The sequence below is a fragment of the Fusarium flagelliforme genome, assembly GCF_020744385.1.
Source record: "Fusarium flagelliforme strain FIESC 12 MPI-CAGE-AA-0113 chromosome Unknown B0J16scaffold_8, whole genome shotgun sequence".
Classification (NCBI taxonomy): domain Eukaryota; kingdom Fungi; phylum Ascomycota; class Sordariomycetes; order Hypocreales; family Nectriaceae; genus Fusarium; species Fusarium flagelliforme.
This window is the reverse complement of record NW_025763510.1, coordinates 266922-288707: the sequence shown is the minus strand read 5'-3', so window position 1 is coordinate 288707 and position 21786 is coordinate 266922. Positions and strand designations below refer to the sequence as shown.

The window sequence follows — 21786 nt, the reverse complement described above, 5'->3', positions numbered from 1 at the left end:
AGGACTAACACTGCATTGTACTGTAAAAGCTTATAAGACTGTGAACACCCTGCGGATACTGTTTTAAGCTAATGTAGGCCTGTTATAGCCTCTGAGTGGCAGACCTCTGATAAGTGATCTGGCACTTACTGTTATTTCCGTCCTCTATCTAAGCGAGCTAGTTACATAAGGGTTTAGCATTTATCGTCATGCAAACAGACTGCTAACTTCCTGTCGGAGAAATTACCTAACAGGATTTGGGTGGCTTGAATCCACAGGGCGTTCTCAATTTCATGACTTCTACGGTAAATGCATCAGTCACGTCACTTGTTACACAATGTCAGACAGGATTTGTAATATGTAATCGTATTACAAGCCACAGTGGGCTACTGATGTATTGTATCCTTGCTACAAAATGCAGAACATTGCAGCGTCTTCTGGACATATTCAAGTGCTTATCAACAAATGTTCTCTTTGAGCATTAAATAGGTATTTCTACTAAACTACCGGTAGATTAAAGATGTACCCCCACCATCTGTCTACAGTATCAGCCGGGAGGACCCGGATCTGCAACCAAACAGCGGGAGGAAACAGGAATGTGCTCCGGTTCGCCATCGATACGAAGCTAACCCCTTTACCTATCTGGTCTGAGTACAGGGGTGGTAGCCTGACTGTACTGCATATTTGCTGTTACTTAGCGCTGTGGAGCTAATCAGCATTGAAAGGCCAATCAGCAAATCCTTCTTCTGCCAGGGCTGTTGAGAATTGGCGCTAAAATTCTCCCCGGACTCGTTGATCCCCACTCTTGCTGGTCATTTAATTTTCCTCTCATTCTCTGTCTCGTCTTACAACAAACCTCATCGCGTAACAAGGACGACTTTCATATTATTGTTGGATGATCTTACTTGACTTCTCTCGGGAGATATCTTCTGCTCTTAGTAGCTTAGATTTTAGAGCTTGACTATATTAATAGGCATTCCTTCTTAGCCCTGCTGTGATTGCACGACACGCACGTGATCCTTTATGCACACTATAAATGAACACTGTTCATAAACAATCACATCCTTATTCTTTGTATGCTTACCATTATCATTTACAGTTGTTATGTCCAATACTACGGCATACTCTTTTGTCACCTTCCATCAGACTTAGACTATCTTCAAACTTTCGTCTTGCTTTTCCTCAATATTCACAACACAATCCTGACATGGACGCAGACGCCTCTCCTACCCTAGAAGAGCATTTCAATTGCCTGTCTATTAACCAAAAATCTGAAAATGGCCAGAGTAGTTCCAGATCCAAGGTTTGCGCATGACTGTTTATAACCTGAAGTTAGGAACTCTGCTTAACTCAATGTATAGACTAAAATTCCACATCCACAGTCCGTTCTTGGACCTACTCAACCGAAGATATTGCGTCCTGTCAAAGGAGCTGTCATCCCAACCACGGGAGCCCCACCAACTCTCCAGAAGGAACAAAATAGAGATCCACCATCGCCTTCATCTGCTCAAAACCCCGCCACGCAATCACCCAGTTCCTCAACAACGAAAGGTACTACGCTTTACAAGCATCTTCACCTTGGCATGTTCGAAATCGGGCGACCAATGGGAAAAGGAAAATTCGGTCGCGTATATCTCGCACGGGAGCGCAGTTCGGGCTTCATCTGCGCCCTGAAAGTTCTGTACAAGGCTGAACTACGACAATGCCGAATGGAAAGTCAAGTACGCCGAGAAATCGAGATTCAGACCAACCTCCGCCACCCCAATATCGTGCAACTATACAGCTATTTCCACGATACCAAGCGCATCTTTCTCATCCTTGAATTTGCAGCCAAAGGTGAGCTGTATAAACATCTGCAAAAGGAAACCCGATTTACAGAGAAAAAAGCGGCTCGATTCGTCGCTCAAGTTGTATCGGCGCTGCGGTATCTACACCGAAAGAACATCATCCATCGAGATATCAAGCCTGAAAATATTTTAGTCGGTATGTATGATGAGCTGAAAATCAGCGACTTTGGGTGGAGTGTCCATTCACCTTCCAGAAGGCGAGAAACTATGTGCGGCACGCTGGACTACCTGCCTCCCGAGATGATCAGATTAGGTTCAACGGACGTTGGCAGATTCTATGATGAGAAGGTCGATGTTTGGAGCTTAGGGGTGCTGATCTATGAGTTTCTGGTTGGGGTGCCACCATTCGAAGACACGCCAGTCAAGACACAACGACGAATCGCCAGAGCAGACATGCAGATTCCAGACTTTTTAAGTTCCAAGGCAAAGCATCTTATCAAAAGCGTATGTTCTCTCTAGCTACAGAAAATGTGGCTTTATATTAACTGGTGTTAGCTCCTCATTCGAGACCCTGAGAAACGATTACCACTCGATCAGGTTGCACAGCATCCCTGGATTCTACAGCACTGTGCCAACAGTAACGCAACGGTTTCAATCAGCCATAAAGGACAGGTTTCCTAGTGCCTTTCTTTTAAAAAGCTTAGTAAATATTAAGAAACAAGTTAAGTAGTTAGGAAGCTTTCAGTGTGCCCTTTTCACAGACATTTTGCTTTCGCAAAAAAAGAAAAAAAGAATGAACACAAACAATCGATGAACCATAAGTTCAGTGATTCCAGACACCCTGCAGCCCGAGGCTTAAACTGAGAAATATTTAAGACGATCACGCGAGACATACGGTTAGACGACCAGATAAGGTTTTAAAGAATATTTACACTTTGCACGAGGCCTTATGACTCCTTTGCCTACACATAACCTTTTCTTTTGCACTACATAAGGTTTAGGTAGGCTATAAATAGCCTTTCTTTTCTTGGTTCCATCCGGTATTCTCCCTCTTCCTTTCACTAACATTAGTAACACCACAACCACCTACAACAGCCACAACAACAACCACACTTCCTTAACAACCAGGTTAGCAAGACTCGGCTAGACTCTCCTCTTCAGCCCGTCATATAACAAAACCACCCTCTAGAATTGACGCCAAAATGGCCAGCCACCCTTTGTTACAAGTCATATCAATGAGATCTGATGCGCGCGACCTCCACCATTACGTACAGACCAAGTCTTCTGGACCCTATAATAACAGAGATGAGATGCTTTACTACCTCTGAGGGTTAAAGGAAGAACGACATCGATTGTCAGCCACCGATGCAATTCTATGCCGGCAACTTCGTTTTAGACACGTTGACAAGGGGTACACGCCTACCGTCTGGAAAGGTATAGATTATTGTGGTGTACTCGAAAGAATAAGAATGTGCTACAACAAATCTGTTATGATCTACGTTCTGGACCCGAAGAACGAGGCTGGTCACCTAGGAAATAGTATTTTGAGATACTTGGACGTCTGGCTCTACCGACAGTCATTTGAGCCTTACCAGTCTCAGACCGACTTTGGATGCCATATCGCACGAACATCGAACATTCGGTGGGAGGAGGGGTACTCGAAGCCCACGATCGAAGAGATCTGCCACTTACACAAAGGCCTATGTCTCGACTTGAACAACGGCGAAACGATGAAGCAACTACCACCCGAGCTACTAGAGCTTTTATCGAGATTCGATTTGGGAAAGGGGCATCGTCCACTGTTTACGAGAGAGCAGATACTCACTGCTTTCAACGAATCGTATATCCTACAACCCACCTTTCAGACTCTGTTCATTGTCTTCGACGGACCATGCGGAAAACCCGAAGGCCCGTTCAGACCCGGCGATATAGGCGACTTGCCGGTTTATCTGGTTAATACGGACTGTCATCACCCCGAACACAAGGACTCATACTGCCATATCAAGACGACCTTCAATGTAGCCATCCAATTCGTAAAGGAACGGTCAGCAAAGGAGAACAGATTTCCCAACGCCACCCTCCTAGATGGCTCAGTGGATATCGAGGAAGAAGCTAGAAAGATAGGTTGGGATGAAGAGAAGCATGGGAAACTCCCCTTAGATCGCCCTTCTTCGGCATAGGTAAACAGGAACAAGTACACTGAGTGGACTGGGCAAGGGGCGATGAGATATGCGCGGACCGTGTGTCTGGCTCTCCGTTTCTTGAAGTCAACAAGGCGCGAAGTTCCTCTAGAGGATCACTGGTGGTGGTGGGAGGGCCCTTTGAGGAGACCTTCGACTCGGAATTCTTCTCAGCCGCATTTATAAATTGCTTTTCTTTTTCACTACTTCTTCTTTCGAATACTAATATGCAGATTTTGAGCGTGTGCTGATAATCAGGTCCGTCACACCGAGAGTCCTATGGTCAATAACTCATCACCCAAGTTTCCCTTATACGTTTCTCTACTGAGAGTAGCACAGGGATGCTACATTCACCAACAGGCTTTAACAATAAAGACAGCCATCCACGCCGTTGAACTAGCTAACCTTCTACATTCAGAGTGACTTCCGTGATGCCAGCCTATTGCCGCTGTAGGGTTGATAGTATTACGAAGTACTAATTAAAGCTCGAACCATTCATGTTGCAGGGCCTCTTCTGCACTGATCCGCTTTTCAGGCTTGTACTGAAACAGCTTGTAAAGCAGATCTGCCAGTAATTTCTGCTCTGAAACAGGCGTTACCATCGACTTCTTAGGTCCCTTCTTATAATCTTCCCCCGAGTCGAAGATCTCGACTGGTTTACTGAGCGCCACCTCTAGCGACCAGTCTTCGCCTTTCCTGAGCCACTTTCCGCTTTTATCGAAATATTTTTCACGGCCCTCCCATGTAGTCCACCACTCTTCGGGGAACTTGCCAAAGAACCTAACCATCTCCGCCAACAACTCATCGTCGTTGTAGACCATGTAAAAGAGCGGTATTTGCTCACGGATTTCAAAGAGTGTGCATCCAAGGGCCCATAGGTCACAAGCCGGCCCAACAGCATCCGGAAGGTCTAGCAGGACCTCTGGTGGGAGATAGTTTTCAGGAATGCCAAGCGCCTCTGGTGGGGAGGAAAACGTGAACGATTCGCCGAAATCGATTACACAGATCTCGTCTGTCAAGAACTCGTTTCCGAGCTGCGACATATCTGCACGCGGGACCAGGTACTCTGGGCAAGATGAAGGCAGCTCTCCTGACTCTGTCCTCACTGAAACCTTCGTGGGTTGTCCGATCTTTGTAAGCAGCTCATTCTCAGACAAATGGTCCAGGCTTTCAAGCTTCACTAGAATGTTTGCAGGGCGGAAGTCTTGGAAAACTCATGTAAGTAATAAATATTTCACGGATTTCGGTTTACTCACCTCCGTGGCATATCTGATTCTTGTGCAAGAAGTTGAGTGCCTGTGTGCTCTGACGGGCAAATCTCTGTAAGGCAGAAGCTGCATCCTTTTCGAACAGTTCCCATAAATCCGGTGAGACAGAAGGCCCTAGGACTGGCAGCACCAGACAATAGTGAGCGCCGTTTGGTCCCTCTAGAGAGAACTGATCCAAAGGAGTCGTGATGTACTTCGCACCAGGATGAGATTGATCCAAATCGGCCAACTTGAGGGCAGGAATATTGTCCGACTTCAGCTCACTGGCCAAGACTTTGAGAGCGATGTAACGGGCTTCCACCGAGTCTCGACAAAGCCAGACTGTACCAAATCCTCCATGTCCAAGCTTATGAATGACCTTGTATCTATCAGCAGGCCCAAGGCTGTCTCCAAGGTGAACAGGATGATAACCCCCATCCTGGTACTCCTCTAGGGACTCTAGTCCTTCATTCGAACCGTGTAGGAAGGTACCTTGGGAGGTTGCTGGTGAATGATTAAGGTCGCCAGCGTAATCAAGAACAAAGCCAAGGCGGCTTTCTGAGGCTGGTGAGTGCTCGGGATCCTCTGAAGCTTTCGAAGCCATGTTATGGGGCAAGGGAAAGTCGCAGGTGTCGGGGGAGATGCGGCACAGTGACCTGTGAGTCGAGTCGTGAAGTGATTACATGTCAGCAAATGCGGCTGCCTGATTGGTTCATCATTACTCACGTGGGGCTCCCGCTTGGTTGATCAAAACAGACCGCCTTCCCCCTCAATTACCAAGAAAAAGAAACGACCATTTGTGTATATGAGCTTTATTGCCAGAAGAATTGCAAACTAGTGTTTCCCCCTTCATAAATTCCTATGCAACGAAAGAGTTAAAATATAAGATAACATAAATCTCTCAGTAAGGCCCAGCTTGTTTCAGGTAAATAACCTCAACTTTGGTAAAGCACCGTACAAGTGAAATTGAGCATTTTGTGCGGGCAAGCTTTTTTTTGGCTTATCGGTAGAGGGCACTTCTCGTTAGAGGGGTACCGCATGATATGTAAGAGGGAACAAATGTAGCCCAAATGTAACTGAATCCTCTTTTATCCCTATCAAATAACGGTTTGCTCGACCCAATGTTCCCAGCTGGAATCAGTGCGCAGAACCTCCATCGAATCAGCGTCCAAAGTTATCAGTATCTCTAGTTCAGCGCTATCCCTCGTTGGCAACACTAAGCCGGCGCCATTGCTGAAGCCGGCTTGGGCTCTGCGTACAGCGTCTGGTGCGAAACCCTCGTTGGAATCTTTCTTGACAAGTCCTGGCAGCCCCCAGGACGTCTGAGTCCCAAAGTGTTGCCAAGTATTGAAATAAAAATCCCGTGGATCGGATAGATCGAAGTCAAGCCCGATAAGTCGCGGGTCTGGACTTGCGCGAAAAAGAGACGTACGTAGAGCTACAAAGTCGTCATTGACGCTGAGAACAGCCTCGTCGACGGTACGCGCTATGATTGCCAGAGCGGAGCAGGCAACATCCTGATCTTCGTTACATGCTGCTAAGATGGTTGAAGTGTTGATTGAGGCAATGGGTAGGGCAATTGAGTTACCAGCGCTGGAGCTCATGATACTGGTGGACATGCGTCGTCGCCAGTCGACAGAAATCATTAGTCGTACCTCCTCCGGAAAGGATCTTTTGGTTGATGATGATGGGGGAAGGCCAAGGGTACTAGACAGACGGGCCTTGGTAACATGAGCCCATGTGATCGCTGCAAGACAGGTAAACATTGAAAGCTGGTGCTTACGGGAGTCGATGGATGCTGTATGCGCGAGCATCTTTTTTAGATCGCGAAGGAGCTTTTCTTTGATGACAAAAATACTACCAGTGTTCTGAATATCCCTTGATGGTGTGCCAGGTTTTGGGATACGGAATTGTGTTGGGCCGAGAGGAGAGGAAAGAAGGCGATACTCGGGACAGCGCGAAAGCAGTTCGTTTAAGTCAGGGGCTGGCTGCACTTGGGTTACATCATACCCAACTGTTTGTGATCCAACGTTTAAATCGACAGAAGGCGGAATATCAAGCATCTTCTTTGGATCTTTGGTGAGTTCGGCAAACGACTTGATGACTGTGTGCATACGACCAGCATCAAAAACAGAATGATGGCCGTAGATACCAAGAAGTAGTCCCCCTTCAATCAGACGAATATTGACTTCAAAGACTGGAATGCCTTGTTGGCCTTCTACAAGTCGGTAAGGAAGGTCGAAAGAGTCATCAACAAAAGCCCTTGCGGGAAAGCCTTGACTTTTGAGCTGACTATACGACCAGCTAAATGAATCTCGCTGGTCAAAGACATTGACGGGGATATCGACATCATCACCCATCGCGATGGCGAGGTAACCCGGTTGGCTTGAAAGGAGAAAGATCCTGCACTTTAAATCCGGGAATCGTTTAGACAATCCAGATAGGGCCAGTGTTAAATGCCCCTTAAGGTCATCGAGACTTGCAGATTGTTGGTATGGAAAACAATAAAATAGACGTATGTACGCTCTTGGCGCTACTTGGTCCCAGATGTCTAATGTACGATATGTCATGGTCATTGCGCAATTAACAATATTGAAATGAAGTTATCAGCAAATGTAAAATTTAGTAGAAAAGCGGATTTCGCAAAGCAAGTGCGTAATGTCTTATAGTTAAAGTGGAGAATGTCAGCAAATGAGGTGCCCTGATTGGTCGCCGTCAGTCACGTGGACCCCCATTCGGTTGATCAAAACAGCGCATCTTTCCCCTCAATTGATTAGAAAAAACAAGGCTCTTAAAATCCTCTTGTGTATGCTCGATTCAGTGAACATAGCTCGATTTCAGAGTTGTGAGCCCGGTACATGTCATGGAAGATCGCACTTATCGTTTCGGTAATGCAACTGGTGACATCCTTCATTTCGTAGAGTTCAAAGGCACAAACTCTTCTGCTTCGGCTGCCGGAGATCCTCCATTTTGACTGTGACAAGAACAAGGTGGTATTTTAAATACTTAAACTGTGCTAGCTAAGTAGATGGGTATATTAAATTAACTAGTATTAGTTACTACTACCTATATGGTCGTCGTTGTTAGGTAGTGTAGCCGTTAGAAGATATATAAAATCCGTAGAAATGACCTATATTATGTTGTAACTAGCTTGACCTATAGACGTCTGTCATACAGTTAATTATCAGACAAGGTCTTTTTTTTTCTTGCTCGGTATAAGCACTACTGGAGAGGACATCTAGCCAAATGCCAAGAATAGCTGAAAAAAGGACTGTCTTGGCAATTCCAATAGTTCGGAACGCTTAACTATTTTTGGATTCTTTTACCTGGGTGTATGTCAGTAAAACGATACGATTGGCCCCACTGGCCGCAAGGCAACCCTATTGTGCCATGTACACTCAGCCGCAAGGGCGGTCTAGACACATTTAATGTCAGGGGAATGACCCATTTAAGGCCAACTTCTCCGACATTTTTTCACCAATTCTATTGTCCATGTACCTCCAATATTTCCGTCACTCTAGCCGAACCCTTTAACGCCAACAGCCTGTCCTAGTCAGAGGTATATCTCATACTTACGCAACTCTGAAGCTCATCTTACGGATGGCAGATCGCGATGTATATACCGGCTTCTGGGTCAATCATGAGAAGGGCAATGTGTTAGGAGCGACACTTACTGTTACTAACAGTCAAGCGAGCTATATAATAGCCACACTGGCCTTCCTACTGAGTACACTACTCGCTGGCAGTATCTGGAGGATCTTGGTCGCTGTTGCTTACCTGTCTCGATCAAGTGTTCCAGCGGCTGGAACCTTTGAACACCAACAATGGACAGTAATGCGCAATTCCGATTCTCCATCCGCAGCCATACTCAGTCTCTCAACTGCCATCTTTTCGTGGGATAAGCAACGGCCCTGGCGGATGAAACTTACGTTGAGCCTCAGTCTTTTGTCTCTGGCAGCACTTATCTTCCCGCTCGCTGCTGTCATTATTCCACCACAAGTCGTAACCAAAGTTACCGATGATATCATCGTGCTTTCTAAGGAACGATCATGTGGCTTTCGAACCGAGCTAAATTCAGAAGACAATTTGGTCGGTCGCGTGTCTTCCGTCTTCGCCAGAGACTTAGAGGAAACAACGACTGCCAGGACCTATGCCAGGGATTGGTATGACAATGATCAAGACAATGGCGCAATCTTCAAAGTCAAGTTGCAGAAGGGATTCGTGGTAGAGAAACTTCCCTATACCGAAACCACGTCCGCAAAGTGCCCATTCGCCGAGGAGTTCTGCAAGACAGGATCCAACGGAGCCATCTCTTTTGATACAGGCTTACTCGATTCTCATGTTCACTTGGGAATTGATGCGCCTAAGGACGAACGGGTCGAGTACCGTTGGAAGTCCACATGTACCCCAATAGAGATGAACGACCATGAACCACCACTTTACAAGATCATCAGCAACGCCACTGTAAACGCCACTGTAAACGCTACGGACTCGTGGAGTGTCGGAGCGCTTTCGGAAGTTCGCTTTGGCCCACGTGGTGGAAATTCCTACACATTCATGGCAAGGCGTATATTGGACTCTGCCAATAACAATGCCCATTTTGAAATCCAGTCAGTATTCTTTGTAGAAGGATTTCGTGTTGAGTTAACTCAGTCAATCTAATCTCTCAAATAGGACTGCCCTGGCTGCACCATTGAATCTGAGTCGTTACTACACTCGTTGGGATCCCATTGATGCATTTTCACTCCCCAACGCCGACCTTTCATTGATACAGATAGGGAAGCCCGCCGCGTCGTTTTCTGCCCCAGTCTCCGATCCTGTCTTCCAGGCAAATGGAACAAATTACCCTCCTGTCTCTGCTCCAGATTTTGGCGACACATCTAAGATTTGGGCTCCCGATACCGAGTTCGCACTAATCATGTGTACCGATGAGCACCAGTTTTGCAATCCCAGATCTGGGAAATGTACAGAAATGGATGGCGTACCAACCAATCTCAGTTCAATCATGGAACCCTTTCTCATCAATGATGACGAGGCTGAGATAGCCCAGCAGGCAACCGCTATGCGCCTTGGCGTCTATGCTCAGACGCACTTCTTAGAGCATAGCGTCAAATCAATCGGCAACAAAGGTAAGTAACAGCAAACAAGCATGTGTGTGTCATGATTTCCTAACCCCAATCACATATAGCGCTCATTTTGGAAGGCTTGCTTCGTCCTAGTTTGCCACTACTTGAACCTATTCCTGACGATCACTGGTGCTCCGAAGTACGTCTGTGGTTTCAGACGGGCCTGGCCAAGTTCCAGTTTCAAGTAATGGAATTCGCGAACGTTAAGTTAACCTCACGCGATACAGCTGCTTATGGTTTCAAGTCAGCTCTGGCGCTCCCGTCATTGTATTTGAAGGATTCACAGCTTGATACTGAAAGAATAGGTCAAGTCCTGAATGCCCAATGCCAAAGGCAGCGTGTTCGATCGAGTGGCCAGTTGCAAAATTTTAGCGTTTTCAGTACCTTTCTCATCTTGGGTGTTTGTATCTTCTTTTGGCCTGTCTCTCTACTTGTAGCGCCAATTTGGGGGTGGATCCAGAAGGATAAGCAAAAGCGCTGGGTTTCTGATGAGTTGCTATCACTATGGCAAGATGCATCTAAGTATCGGCAAGAATAGAAAAATAATAATCTTTTAGTTTAACTTGATTTCAAAGAAATTATATAAATATAGCTAGTTAGATGTTATGTATTATAGATTTTACAATCTAATACTACGTCAATGAAATTACATTAATATCCTTTCTACTTACTTCCTACTCTACAGTGATCGTAAATAAATATTGACTGTATAACTGTAAATATATATAAACTGTAGATAACGATTAGTAAAGAAAAACCTACAAGTTGTATTTGTATTACTTTGTTTTATTATCCTGTGTCCTGTATTTACCTGCCTGACAGCTTGACCTGAGCATTGTGCCTCCTTTTACAAACGTGACATTTATGTGAAGGCCTTAGTAAACATCGAATGTCATATTTCTTTCATGGCAATTTAAAGGAATGTATTGGACGGTTCATTCCAGCACCCTAACTCTGTGAGACACTTGATTGGCTGATTTATCTTAGCACCAGGGAGACAACCTCCCACCTATTGTATATTCAGTATGCCACCCACACCGGTACCTTGAGCGATGATAGGAATCTATCGTTGATAGTGAAAGTATCTAAGGAGAGGTAGGAGCGGCCAGGTTGTTGGTTGCCGGACGGTCGTGCATAACCGCCTGATGGGCTGGTCCACGCCGTTGAATATGTAACACGGTTTGTGAGCAGGCTCGCCCGATTCTTGGAGCAAGTCGATCTTACGTAACTTGTAAGCTGCAGAACTTGGCAATGAATTGAAATTCCTTTCTTGTCACGGCTACGAACTGATCCGGGCGATTTGTAGTCCAGACCGTCAGAATCACAAGGAGCATCGCCTTCGGCTTCTTCTTTAACGCTAGGCGCATGCTTCTAGTTTCTAACCCAGTTTATATAGGCCTCAATCCAATAGCGTCTTTTGGTATCTTATCTTGTAAAAATGTGCTGTGCCGTGGAAGATGCATATATCTATCAGGGATTCATTACGACAGAATGGATCATGGAGAGGTTGTTAGACCAATGACTGCAGTGAGCTACCGAGTTTAACTGTGAGGGCTTTTATCAGCGCATTGGGGTCGGAAAAGCATGTAAGGTAGTGGCGGACCAGTGTCGTTCCGCGGAGTGAGTTGTCCTGACCCTTGCAGCTCCATAGTAAACGCCAAGTTCGGGGGATCTGCCCGGGCGCTGAATATCACTAAATCTGGAACACGCCGGTGGTTGCTTCGGGTTGTCCCGTGGTGGTTGCATAATCCTGGGAAAGAGTGTTTGCCCAGTTTCCGCTATTCTGCACGTAGATTCCGCTGTATCAAGACCTTCTCATTAGCCTTTATCTCACTCAGTGGCAACGCGCTACACATAGTAAAGTTGAAGTATTCCAATTGGGACAACAGACCTTTGGGGTCCGTACGTTAGCTTTCGTGTGAGGTTGAAGCGATTCTTGGATTGCTTTGGAAATATCCAGGTCGGATGATAATCCATCTGTGGAGATCATGCTGCCAAGCTATGTGATTGAAGAACTCGCATTTGCTGATCTTAAATCCGATGTTCTAGACTTGGTAGCTCTAATCTCGGCCGTCTTGGCAAGATGGTGTATGAGTTCAGCTCATGCCAAAGCCTGGAGAAAGTGTTATCAGTTTTATACTTTCGGATAGGACGGCCATTCACAGAGACACCTTGCATGCTTGGCTGGCGAAACTGGCTACTCCGAAAGAGGAAGATGCCGAAATGTTGTGTAAATACTCAAGGTTTACACTCGTTAAGAATACTTACCTGAAAGATATAAATACCGTCGTAGTTCCTCAAATTCATACAGAACTATCCTCATTCTCTACAACATCACCACTCAAGTCATAAACTCAACACTTACTCAATCTTCCAATATGCACGTCTCCAAGCTCTTCATTGTTAGCGCCATCCTCTTGGGAGCCGATGCGTTCCGGTGCGCTATTGGCCAGCACGGTTCATGCGACTTTGTTGAGAAGGATGGCAAGCAGCATCGCTGTGCTATCAAATGCAACTATAAGGGTGTATATGCTCAATGCAATTGCCCGCAATATTACCCTCGAAACAACAAGAAATGGCCTTATGGAGGAAAGCATGCATGCATCTCCGAACCCCAATATGTTGGCCGCACTAAGTGTTAGAGCAGGCTATTGCTACACAGGCAAGTCAATTTTCAACATAAGGAGAGTATCTGAAACTAATATTCATAAACTGTAGATTTTCCTAATGGAAGGTCTTTGGTGGAATATCTACGCCAATACTCAAGGGCTGGCGTCAGTACTGAAGGGTTGTTTGGGAAGGACTGGTCTCTAGCCCTGGCGTAGTCCTAGAGCAGGATATGTAGTGGTTGGCAAGACTATATAGCGATTCAGGCACTTGACGGTGGTGAACATCTCGATCCGTCACATTTCAAATACCAAGCGGCTTGACTCTTCTATTCCTAATTCTGAAATATGTGAAAGGCAGGTGTTCAAGATTATTCAAGGTAGTTTAAAGTAACTTAGGCTTAAGTATACCTCCCCATTCTAAGGTTATAAGCCTGAATCCTATTAGCAGAGGGGTTTAAAACTATGATAGGGTTAAGTGAACTAAATAATTTGTCATATCTAGTTTTGATATACATGGTAACAATTATATTAACATACCGAGTTTAACTTAAGGTCTCCGTTACACTGAGTAATAACTCGTCCCAATCTAAATTCTCTAAATCCTCACACATTCCAAAGTCAGCTCCTTCAATATGTTCATATGAACTCTCATTAAAAGGCAATGTACTGAAGAGATTAGGAGCTGTAAATATCTGTTCTTGGTGCGTTTGAGTTTGATCTTGATTTAGTTCATGACGTGACCTTGGAGATACTGCTAAGGGCTGTGGTTGTGTTCCAGCTGTTGCTTCATAGAGACCAGCGTTATCTGAGACCACAGTAAGATCGACCGGGATCTCCAATTCAGCGGCAGTGGCAGAGGAAACATTCTCAACTGCTATTCCGCTGCCCATATTGGATTCATTTTCTGTGCCTTGCAACCGTGATCGTAGGCCGCTTGCTTGACAAGATCTGCTTGAAGTAGCAGCAGCAGCGTCTTGTAGACGTCGGTGTGAGTAGTTTGTAAACATGGAGTTTATCGCTCTTTGCAGAGTAGATCGCAAGTCTTAGTCAGATGTCCCAGGCCTAACTACAAGCCCGCTGGACTGAAGCTCATCCAAGAGGACAACCAATCCCTCCCGACGAGCGTATTCTTGCATTCGGCGGAAGTCCTCGGAGTGCGTAGAGTAGATGTAGATAGTCGTGGGCCGTTCGAAATCTGGGAAAAGCAGGGACCATACCGTATACCAGTGGCTTTCAACAGACCCTTTGCTCCGACGAGACAAACTGTTTTTTTGTTGCTGCGAAATGCCTTCCAGTTTCGCTGACGGACGTCTCGTGCAGCCTCTCCCAGGTACATGGGTATCAAATAAGCCGTAATCCTCAAACGTAGCATAGCATGTTTGACAGTAATACTTTGGGGTATGTCATCAAGCCAGGTGTTGTTTCAAGTGGCCAATGGTGTCATTCTTCGTCAGGAAACACTCTCAGTATTTCTCAGGGTCAAGCTTCCAGTAGGGGCATGCCAAAAGATGTGACCGAGCGCCGCATTGAGGCCGATGTACCTTTAACCTTTAGACTTTTACAACACCATTTGGGAAGATTTTAAAGAGAGGTATAAATTAAGTAGAGATCTAAGAATGCGAACATTTAATAAGTAAGTTGGAGGTCCATTGCAACAGAAACCCATAACTACTTTTATCTATTGCCTCCATTTGTCAGCTTTCCACAAGGGCCGTTACTAAAGGTCCATGGAGTCGTAACAGTCGATCTCGTGTAGTAGATTCCCCAGGGTAGTTGACCATTAGCGCACTGGCTTGCGTCCACAATATTGTAGTGCCAGCAGCTCCCGCCTGCTCCTTGTGCAATAAACAGACTCATGGCACATTTCGGCACCTTCATGCATTCGGCGCAGCATGCATAGCTATTCGGAGCGCCAGTGATGAGTGATCCTTGATTAGGCACGGTGCGGACAACGTCTTGAACCCTAATGCCGCCAGTGGCATAGTCCAAGATGTTTCCCGTACCACAGGCTGCAAAATATGGTTCACCAGTGGGCACGACAGACTCGACAGCGACTGAAAGATGTCAGTATATGTACATGACTGCAAGGATATGATGATACTTACCAGTCTCAGTGATAGTAGCCGTCTCAGTACGGTCAACCGTTTCCGTAATGGTAGGGGAGACAGTCTCGGAATCGGTCTGTGTTACCTTGGCGGGATATTTCGTCTCGGTAATCGTGGTAGTAGTTTTGACAGCCTTGGTTTCCGTCTTCGGTTTCAGAGTGATTCGAGGTCCCTTGACAGTAGCTGTAGTAACCTTGGTAACCTTGTTGGGAACCCTTTTGACACAGTCGACTCGTTGGACATATTGGGAGCCAGATCGTAGACCAGCTGGAAGTACCGCTGGCTGGGCTACAGGAGCAGGAACTGCTCTGGCCTTGACCTTAGCCCTATAATCGCCTGCCTCTTTGAGGCCAGTGAAACCTGCCGGTGCTAAGACTGTTACGGAAGTAAACTTGGTGGTTGTGGTATACGAGGTTGAAGTGGTTGTGGAAGTATGGACTCGTGTTTCGTAATCGGTTTGCTCATCTATAAGCACCATCAGCATCGAAAACCAGCAGGTATCCGAGGGTTCGTCACTCACCAGTCACTGTCTCAGTAGCTGTCTCTACATCGGGAGCAGCGAGAACAGTTGTCGACTCCTCAATAGTTTCGGTTTCAGTTGTCGTTCGAGGTCGAGGGATAACGACAACGTTGACTTTGCGAATGACCTTCTTGAGAATAGTTATGTTATTCTTCACCGTAGTAGTTGCCCGAGGAATCTTGCTAGCCGGGACGCTGACGCTTCCAAGCTTGCTCTGACAGACGACGTCAGTACTAAAGGCAGCGAGAGCTTCCGTGCCAAGAGCAAGAAGAATGAGGGTCTTGATCGCAACCATGTTGACAAGATGATGAGATGAGCTGGTATTGCCACTGACCGATATTTGGCACACAAGCAGATGGCGAGCTTATGTAGAAATGGCACCCTTGCACTAAACCCACTTTTGAAAGTGTAGAGATCTATGGATCGTAATCCCGAAGTGGTCCAGAGGGATCGAGACTCGCAATTAGCCAGAAGCAACTAGAGAATGTCCAGCTGTTTACCGCTCTGTCCGTTTGGAGTTCACAGGGGGCGGTGCATCACGAGCAGTAAGCAGGTCAGCACGCGGATTATTTTTAACTCTAAAAAGCAAAAGAAATGCTTGTTTGAGTGCGGTTGAGATAATAGTCTCTGTAGGCATCCCCGGCTGTCCCACTCAGACCCTCAACACCCCTGGAAGGATTCATGCGACAACACATACTATTGGACTCTAGACCCAAGCATCCCAGGATGGTTGCAGATCTTAGCATTCTACCTCGTAGAAATGATGATTTACTACCCGGCGGAAGCCCGAAGGGTATAATTTCCCACTGTCGGATACTTAAGCTTTGCTATAATTGACCTAACCTATATACACATTAATTCTAGAATGTGTAAGATGAATACTGTCGTCTTTGCTCTACAAATACGCACGCCCTCAACGGTTTACAAGTGAGTGTCGGTTCAGGGCCAAGCTAGGCCTGCCGGGTAACTACTTACTAACTGGTATACGGAAAATCATAATCTCTTGCGCCCACAGGAGTCCTTTCCTGTGTGACTAGCTCGACTGGCCTTCGTAATGCTTCCTCTCTTCTTGATCTCCTCGCTAGCCTTCCAATCGGAGGCCGCTTTGCAGATCTCATTTTACCCACTTTACAAAGAGGTCTGGACTGGATCCAGCAGTGATCGGCGAAATGATCCTGGACTGAGCACGGATCATCATTGGCCTACCAGGGGGTTTCATTCTAATGGCCTTCGTACCTCCGGCCAAGGTCAATTGTTTACTACCTTGCTTATTTCAGACGAGACTCTGCAGGGCACTCTCGATAGCAAGCGTTTCAGCAATCAGGAAATAGCACGATGTTGAGCTCGAGGCATTATGGAGTAGAGTTGATCAATATGTGGTTGGTTTTAAAGGCTGCCCACGTCATGTTTGTACAGCCTTTGACTGTACAAGCACCGAATATTAGAGCCAGTAGAAGCATCATATCACACAGCGGATTACCTGCGCAGTTAATTAAACAGCTGAAGGCCCGGTTTATATATCGGACTGCTATCGGATCTATTTTATTGTAATTCCTTTCTAGTTTACTGAACCCTTCCCAGATCATATTAGGCACTTTCCTCAAGAGTACCTCACAACCTACATCGATCTTTCTCTTCCTACTCCAGTTAGTAGCGGGTTCCCCGCCTACTGCCATCATCATAAGCAGCTCTGCCCCATTAACTTTCCATTTTAGACAGTTTAGTAGTCCAGTCAATACCACAACTGGCCGCTTGCAACGTTAGACCTTATTAAGTTAGCTAACGCGCTGTAATATCAGCTGTCTGTAACGGTATCTAGGAACTCGGTCTATGCTAGCCCCTAGTATCTAGTTTGCAATAACGTCGATCTACTCGCTGGCTGTTACATTTCCCTCACTTGTGTGACGTATGGCTTCACAAAGCATGGATGGCTATATGGCATTCTTTGATGCTATAGCTTATATGGCAGTGTCGTCGCCCTTGAGGCATGTGTCGTGTTATCTCGGTCGCAAAATCGCTTTATGTCTTGTTCGATCCGGAAGGAGCAGACAGAGGCATAGATTCGTTATCGTCCGCCACTTTCAAGAACAGCTTGTCGAATTACCTGTGCGTCGTTATTATCATCAGTCAGTCTACCTTCTTTTTGTAAGTGTGGTCGGATTCAACAGCCGGATTTGTTATCTGGGTTCAACCTAGCGCTCACCTCGTAAGATGGATAGAAGACAAACAGGAGATTTCCTTGGGAGTAGTTCCATTACTCACCCGCTACTGGAGGGTTCTTCACTTTGCTCCCAGCCATCCAAAACTGCCCTGAAACGCTGCGACCGTCGAAGATGCTCAGCCGGGTCACGGCCGCTAACGCGACCCTTGGCTAAGTCGAATACGAAGCTGATTTGCCATGATGAGAGCGAAAGTAAACTGAATAACAAATACTTGACGTCGAAAAAATACCGTCGGAATACTTGAAAAGGTAAACAGCCAAGAGGGATGACGTGGGGAGTAAGGTGATGGAGAGGATTTGAGTTTCTAAATGAAGCCGCGTATAGGTTGTGTCCTGATTGGCCCATGTAATGTCGTATTCGCTCAGCTCGGGCATGCATCGATGAGCATTTATAGTGGGTAGAAAGAATTGACGCATGACCACGGTCGCTCTGATGGAGGGAGAGTTTTCCGATGGGTTTCCCAACGATGCTGGATATGGGTGCAGATGCTCATCTACCGATTCTATATTCTGTTACCGTCTTTGCGTATATCCACTTCAACGCGGACCCTCGATCCGTCTCGGCACCAGTCAGCGGGTCAGAGTTACATCATTCCGTTCTATATATTATAGTCAAGGCTAGCGACGCGTCCCAATCGGCGCAAGAGATTCTCTTTGAGATTATCGACATCACGGCCGCGTTCGGCACGCCGTAGTCCTATGTCCATGGACATTCTCAGGCGCCTGGAGTGTTTGAATGCTGTGTTTGTCTGTCATGGAGTTGTAGTCCAATAACGTGGCTCCCGAATGACCCAGAACGGTCTTGTTTCAGGATTGCTTCGCCACGATAAAAAACCCTGCTGAGGGCAACCTACAGCGAAAGGGGTATGTGTATATACCCCTAATCACAATTTGTGTGCGATCACTTCGTATCACAGCACCTTTAATTTCTCGATAGGCTATTGGGGGCTGTGGGTCATCACGACACTGGCTGCCTCCTGGACACCGTCGTGCCCAGGGGCGACTGTCGTTCTTAGGGATGTCATATTTGTTGAGTGCTTTGTTCATAGTGGTGGAGGATTTGACTGCTAACCTCTTTGGAGGAGGAAAAGCTTTTATTGTACGTATTACAGTTATGTATGACTGTGTATAACCTGTGGACTTAAACCTTCATTAGCATTAGGTTCATAGCAGTGTTATTATTCGTTGTGTTGATTTAACCTGTACGCGTTGAGAGGCGTCGCGTTAAGAGGCGTGACCTTCAAAAGACTTAGCTAGACGACACTGGCTGGTCGTTAAACCCTGAATGTCGTCAGAAATCTCATTTGGGATCAAGATAATACAAATCTTGTTGAAAATATGAGATGGGACATCAGGTAAAAAATAAACAGCTTGAATCATATAACTCATGTAAGCGCAATCACTATATGTTAAACTCTTTCCAAGTCTGGCTAAATAACGGCATAGACAGCGTTTAAAACAAGATCCTCACGGCGAATCTGACGGTAAAACATCTACACAGAAATGAGACTTGAACGTAGTATACTTCAGACAGAGAGACTGCGGGGACTGCGCAACATCTCGCTGCGGACCTTTTATTCCGGTATAAGGCTTTTAGTCCTGTTGACGGGCCTGTCTACTGAAACCTTAATACCGTTCTTTCTACTGTTCATTCACAAGTCCCTCTTATTCACAATTGCCTCTCTTTTCCAGGTGACACGATTGACAGACCATACTTCAGACAGACAGATTAGATATGGCCACTAAAGCGTCCTTTCTGCACCGGTTCAGAAGACCTCCAAGTCAGATGCGTCCTCCACACGGAACTTTAAAGGTGCAGCAGAGCCAGAGACACACATAACATACACCGAGACTATTAGGGGTTGAGTAGAACCCGAAACATTTCCTCTCAGGAGAAAAGCTTTCTTAGGCGTCGCAGATAACGGTGTGAGAGTTGAATGATTGCTGCGGAGGCTGTGTAACGGATCATACGAACATAGTGGGCCTGATGCTAATACCACTCCTTGTAGCTCTGAGGAAGGATTGCAACGCAATTGTTGACGTCTCCAAATAAGCCAGCGGGTCTACGTTAATGGATGTGTGGTGGGTTTGTTGTGGATATTAGTTGGTGATGACTTTGTTATGGTGAGACCATGTCGTTCACATGTTGTTCTCACAGAGTCAGTTTTACCGAGGGTATCTAAGGCGGACGTGGCGATGGGCCTGAATCTGAAGGGCCGTGGGTATATACGCTCACGCAGTGTCGCATCAACTCACACTTATCAGGTCGTGTACTCCGACGAGCGGTGGCCACTAGCTGTGATTTTATCAAGTTACTCAACATTTGAAGCATCAAGTGTAGCGGCACTTGCTTCAATGCCCTCGTCTTGGAACGAAGAGAATGGCCCAGCCTGAACCAAACCGGCGGGTTGTATGGTGGACTCTAGCCCCATCCAATATACTTTGACACTTCGCCTCAGCCTCCCCCTGAGCTCACTTCACTGTCGTAGTCGGAAATTCACTCTCGATCATGCAGATCCTGTTGTGTAGTGAGGCTGTTGCCTTAATTGTCCTCAGACGAGTTATTTAAACAACTAGTCCTTAATAATGTTGTTTTCATCTGCCAAGATCTCAAATATTACACATTCCTTTATAACCTTTAGTTTGGCAGATCTTTTTACCAGAAAGAACAGCTTATCTAGCATTGCAAGCAATCACTACTATCTCAGCTCCGTTATCCTCTTCCTCTTCTTTACTTGTTTCTGTTTCTTGGCGTTGTACTCTACAATGGCGAACCCGTATCGACGAAACGTTCTGAGAGCAGTTATTCTGCTGATACTGGCTCTTGTTTCATTCTCAATACTTCACCAACTCAGTTTCATTGTCGATCCTTCCTTCCATAACTATTTCCAACGACCGATACATACCATCTCAACATGCCACCTACCAGATCGAGAAGATACTCGCAGACTTTCAACACAACCAAGTCCAAATATCCCGAATCTCGTCCACCAGACATGGAAAACCTCCGACTTGAACACATACCCCATCGAAGCCTCACAAAAGTCATGGAAGTTCTTCTTTGAACCTCTCAATTACACAATCAAACTCTGGACCGACGAAGATATTCGCGTTCTTATCCAGGACGGTTACCCCTGGCTACTTGATACCTACGACGGCTACTCCCACGACGTTCAGCGAGCAGATATAGCAAGACTTGTCATAATACATGCCGAAGGAGGGATATACGCCGATCTCGATGTTTTTCCAGTTGTGAAAAATGGTGCTTTAAGGAATGGGATTACGTGCCTGCAGAGTCTCGGTATGGCGGCGGTATTCTCTCCAATGGGAGAGAATGACGGGTTAAGCAACCATTTCTTCATGGCTGAGAAGGGATCGGCATTCCTAGAAGAGGCACTCCAAGAAGCTGTGCGTCGCGGCGGAGCGAGGTCGAAGATCATCATTTTGCCATATCTTCGGACTTTCTGGTCTACCGGACCTTTGATGATCACCGCTGCTGCGCGCCATTTCCACCATACGTCGTCGGCCACTGAACAGACAAGGTTACTAGCTGTAATGGATGACAACTATACCCGATCAGTGGTATCACATAAGGCAGGAAGGTCATGGCATGGTTGGGATGGGCATGCTTTGAATTGGGTTGCAGACCATATGTGTAGAGAATATGGTCTGACGATCTTCGGATTGTTTATAGGTGTTTCTGCCATGTGTTTGTTAGCTCACCGCCGACGACGGAGTTGAATGCATTTGTATATAGACGTATCCTTGAGCGACAGTATTAAAGACACTGTCTGAGATCTCTTCCTTACGCTGCTTTCTTAGTGAATCCAGCCGCTCAGACGATTGTGGACTTCACGCGGGTACCGACGCTGCCGAAGACCCAGCCTTAGTAACCACTACCTTCTATTCATATCATTTAACAGTATACCACCTTATCCCAAGATTATAAAGTTAAATAATAACTAAGGTCTTCATCGAGTCGAGCTTTTTTAAAGGTCAGTTTTCAAGCTGT

General features: G+C 46.1%; 7 protein-coding genes across 7 annotated transcripts; 4 read left to right on the top strand and 3 right to left on the bottom strand.

Annotated features, from left to right (window-relative positions):
- Window positions 1-1186: 1186 nt before the first annotated feature.
- Window positions 1187-2285, top strand: B0J16DRAFT_405554 (kinase Eg2-like protein; the record flags this gene model as incomplete). Its single annotated transcript, XM_046132899.1, has 2 exons — window positions 1187-1282; window positions 1341-2285. The coding sequence occupies 2 exons, from the start codon at window positions 1187-1189 to the stop codon at window positions 2283-2285; spliced, it is 1041 nt and encodes a 346-aa protein (XP_045977563.1).
- Window positions 2286-3235: 950 nt separating this feature from the next.
- B0J16DRAFT_389106 (uncharacterized protein) lies at window positions 3236-3946 on the top strand (the record flags this gene model as incomplete). Its single annotated transcript, XM_046131793.1, has 1 exon — window positions 3236-3946. One exon carries the CDS (start codon window positions 3236-3238, stop codon window positions 3944-3946), a length of 711 nt encoding a protein of 236 aa, XP_045977562.1.
- Window positions 3947-4379: 433 nt separating this feature from the next.
- Window positions 4380-5917, bottom strand: B0J16DRAFT_365070 (kinase-like domain-containing protein). The gene is made up of 2 exons (XM_046129985.1): window positions 5203-5917; window positions 4380-5150 (listed from the first exon to the last, which is right to left on the bottom strand). Exons 1-2 carry the CDS (start codon window positions 5795-5797, stop codon window positions 4426-4428), a joined length of 1320 nt encoding a protein of 439 aa, XP_045977561.1. The 5' UTR covers window positions 5798-5917; the 3' UTR covers window positions 4380-4425.
- A 373-nt stretch (window positions 5918-6290) lies between these two features.
- Window positions 6291-7739, bottom strand: B0J16DRAFT_405549 (uncharacterized protein; the record flags this gene model as incomplete). Its single annotated transcript, XM_046132898.1, has 1 exon — window positions 6291-7739. A coding segment is annotated over one exon (1449 nt), but the record flags the coding sequence as incomplete, so codon positions are not given.
- Window positions 7740-9027: 1288 nt separating this feature from the next.
- Window positions 9028-10857, top strand: B0J16DRAFT_276581 (uncharacterized protein; the record flags this gene model as incomplete). Its single annotated transcript, XM_046123755.1, has 4 exons — window positions 9028-9803; window positions 9868-10322; window positions 10382-10490; window positions 10701-10857. The coding sequence occupies 4 exons, from the start codon at window positions 9028-9030 to the stop codon at window positions 10855-10857; spliced, it is 1497 nt and encodes a 498-aa protein (XP_045977559.1).
- Window positions 10858-14602: 3745 nt separating this feature from the next.
- Window positions 14603-15848, bottom strand: B0J16DRAFT_405548 (uncharacterized protein; the record flags this gene model as incomplete). The annotated part of the gene is made up of 3 exons (XM_046132897.1): window positions 14603-14982; window positions 15034-15498; window positions 15554-15848. 3 exons carry the CDS (start codon window positions 15846-15848, stop codon window positions 14603-14605), a joined length of 1140 nt encoding a protein of 379 aa, XP_045977558.1.
- Window positions 15849-19906: 4058 nt separating this feature from the next.
- B0J16DRAFT_365068 (nucleotide-diphospho-sugar transferase) lies at window positions 19907-21723 on the top strand (the record flags this gene model as incomplete). Its single annotated transcript, XM_046129984.1, has 3 exons — window positions 19907-19949; window positions 20575-21429; window positions 21551-21723. 3 exons carry the CDS (start codon window positions 19907-19909, stop codon window positions 21721-21723), a joined length of 1071 nt encoding a protein of 356 aa, XP_045977557.1.
- Between the last annotated feature and the right edge of the window lie 63 nt (window positions 21724-21786).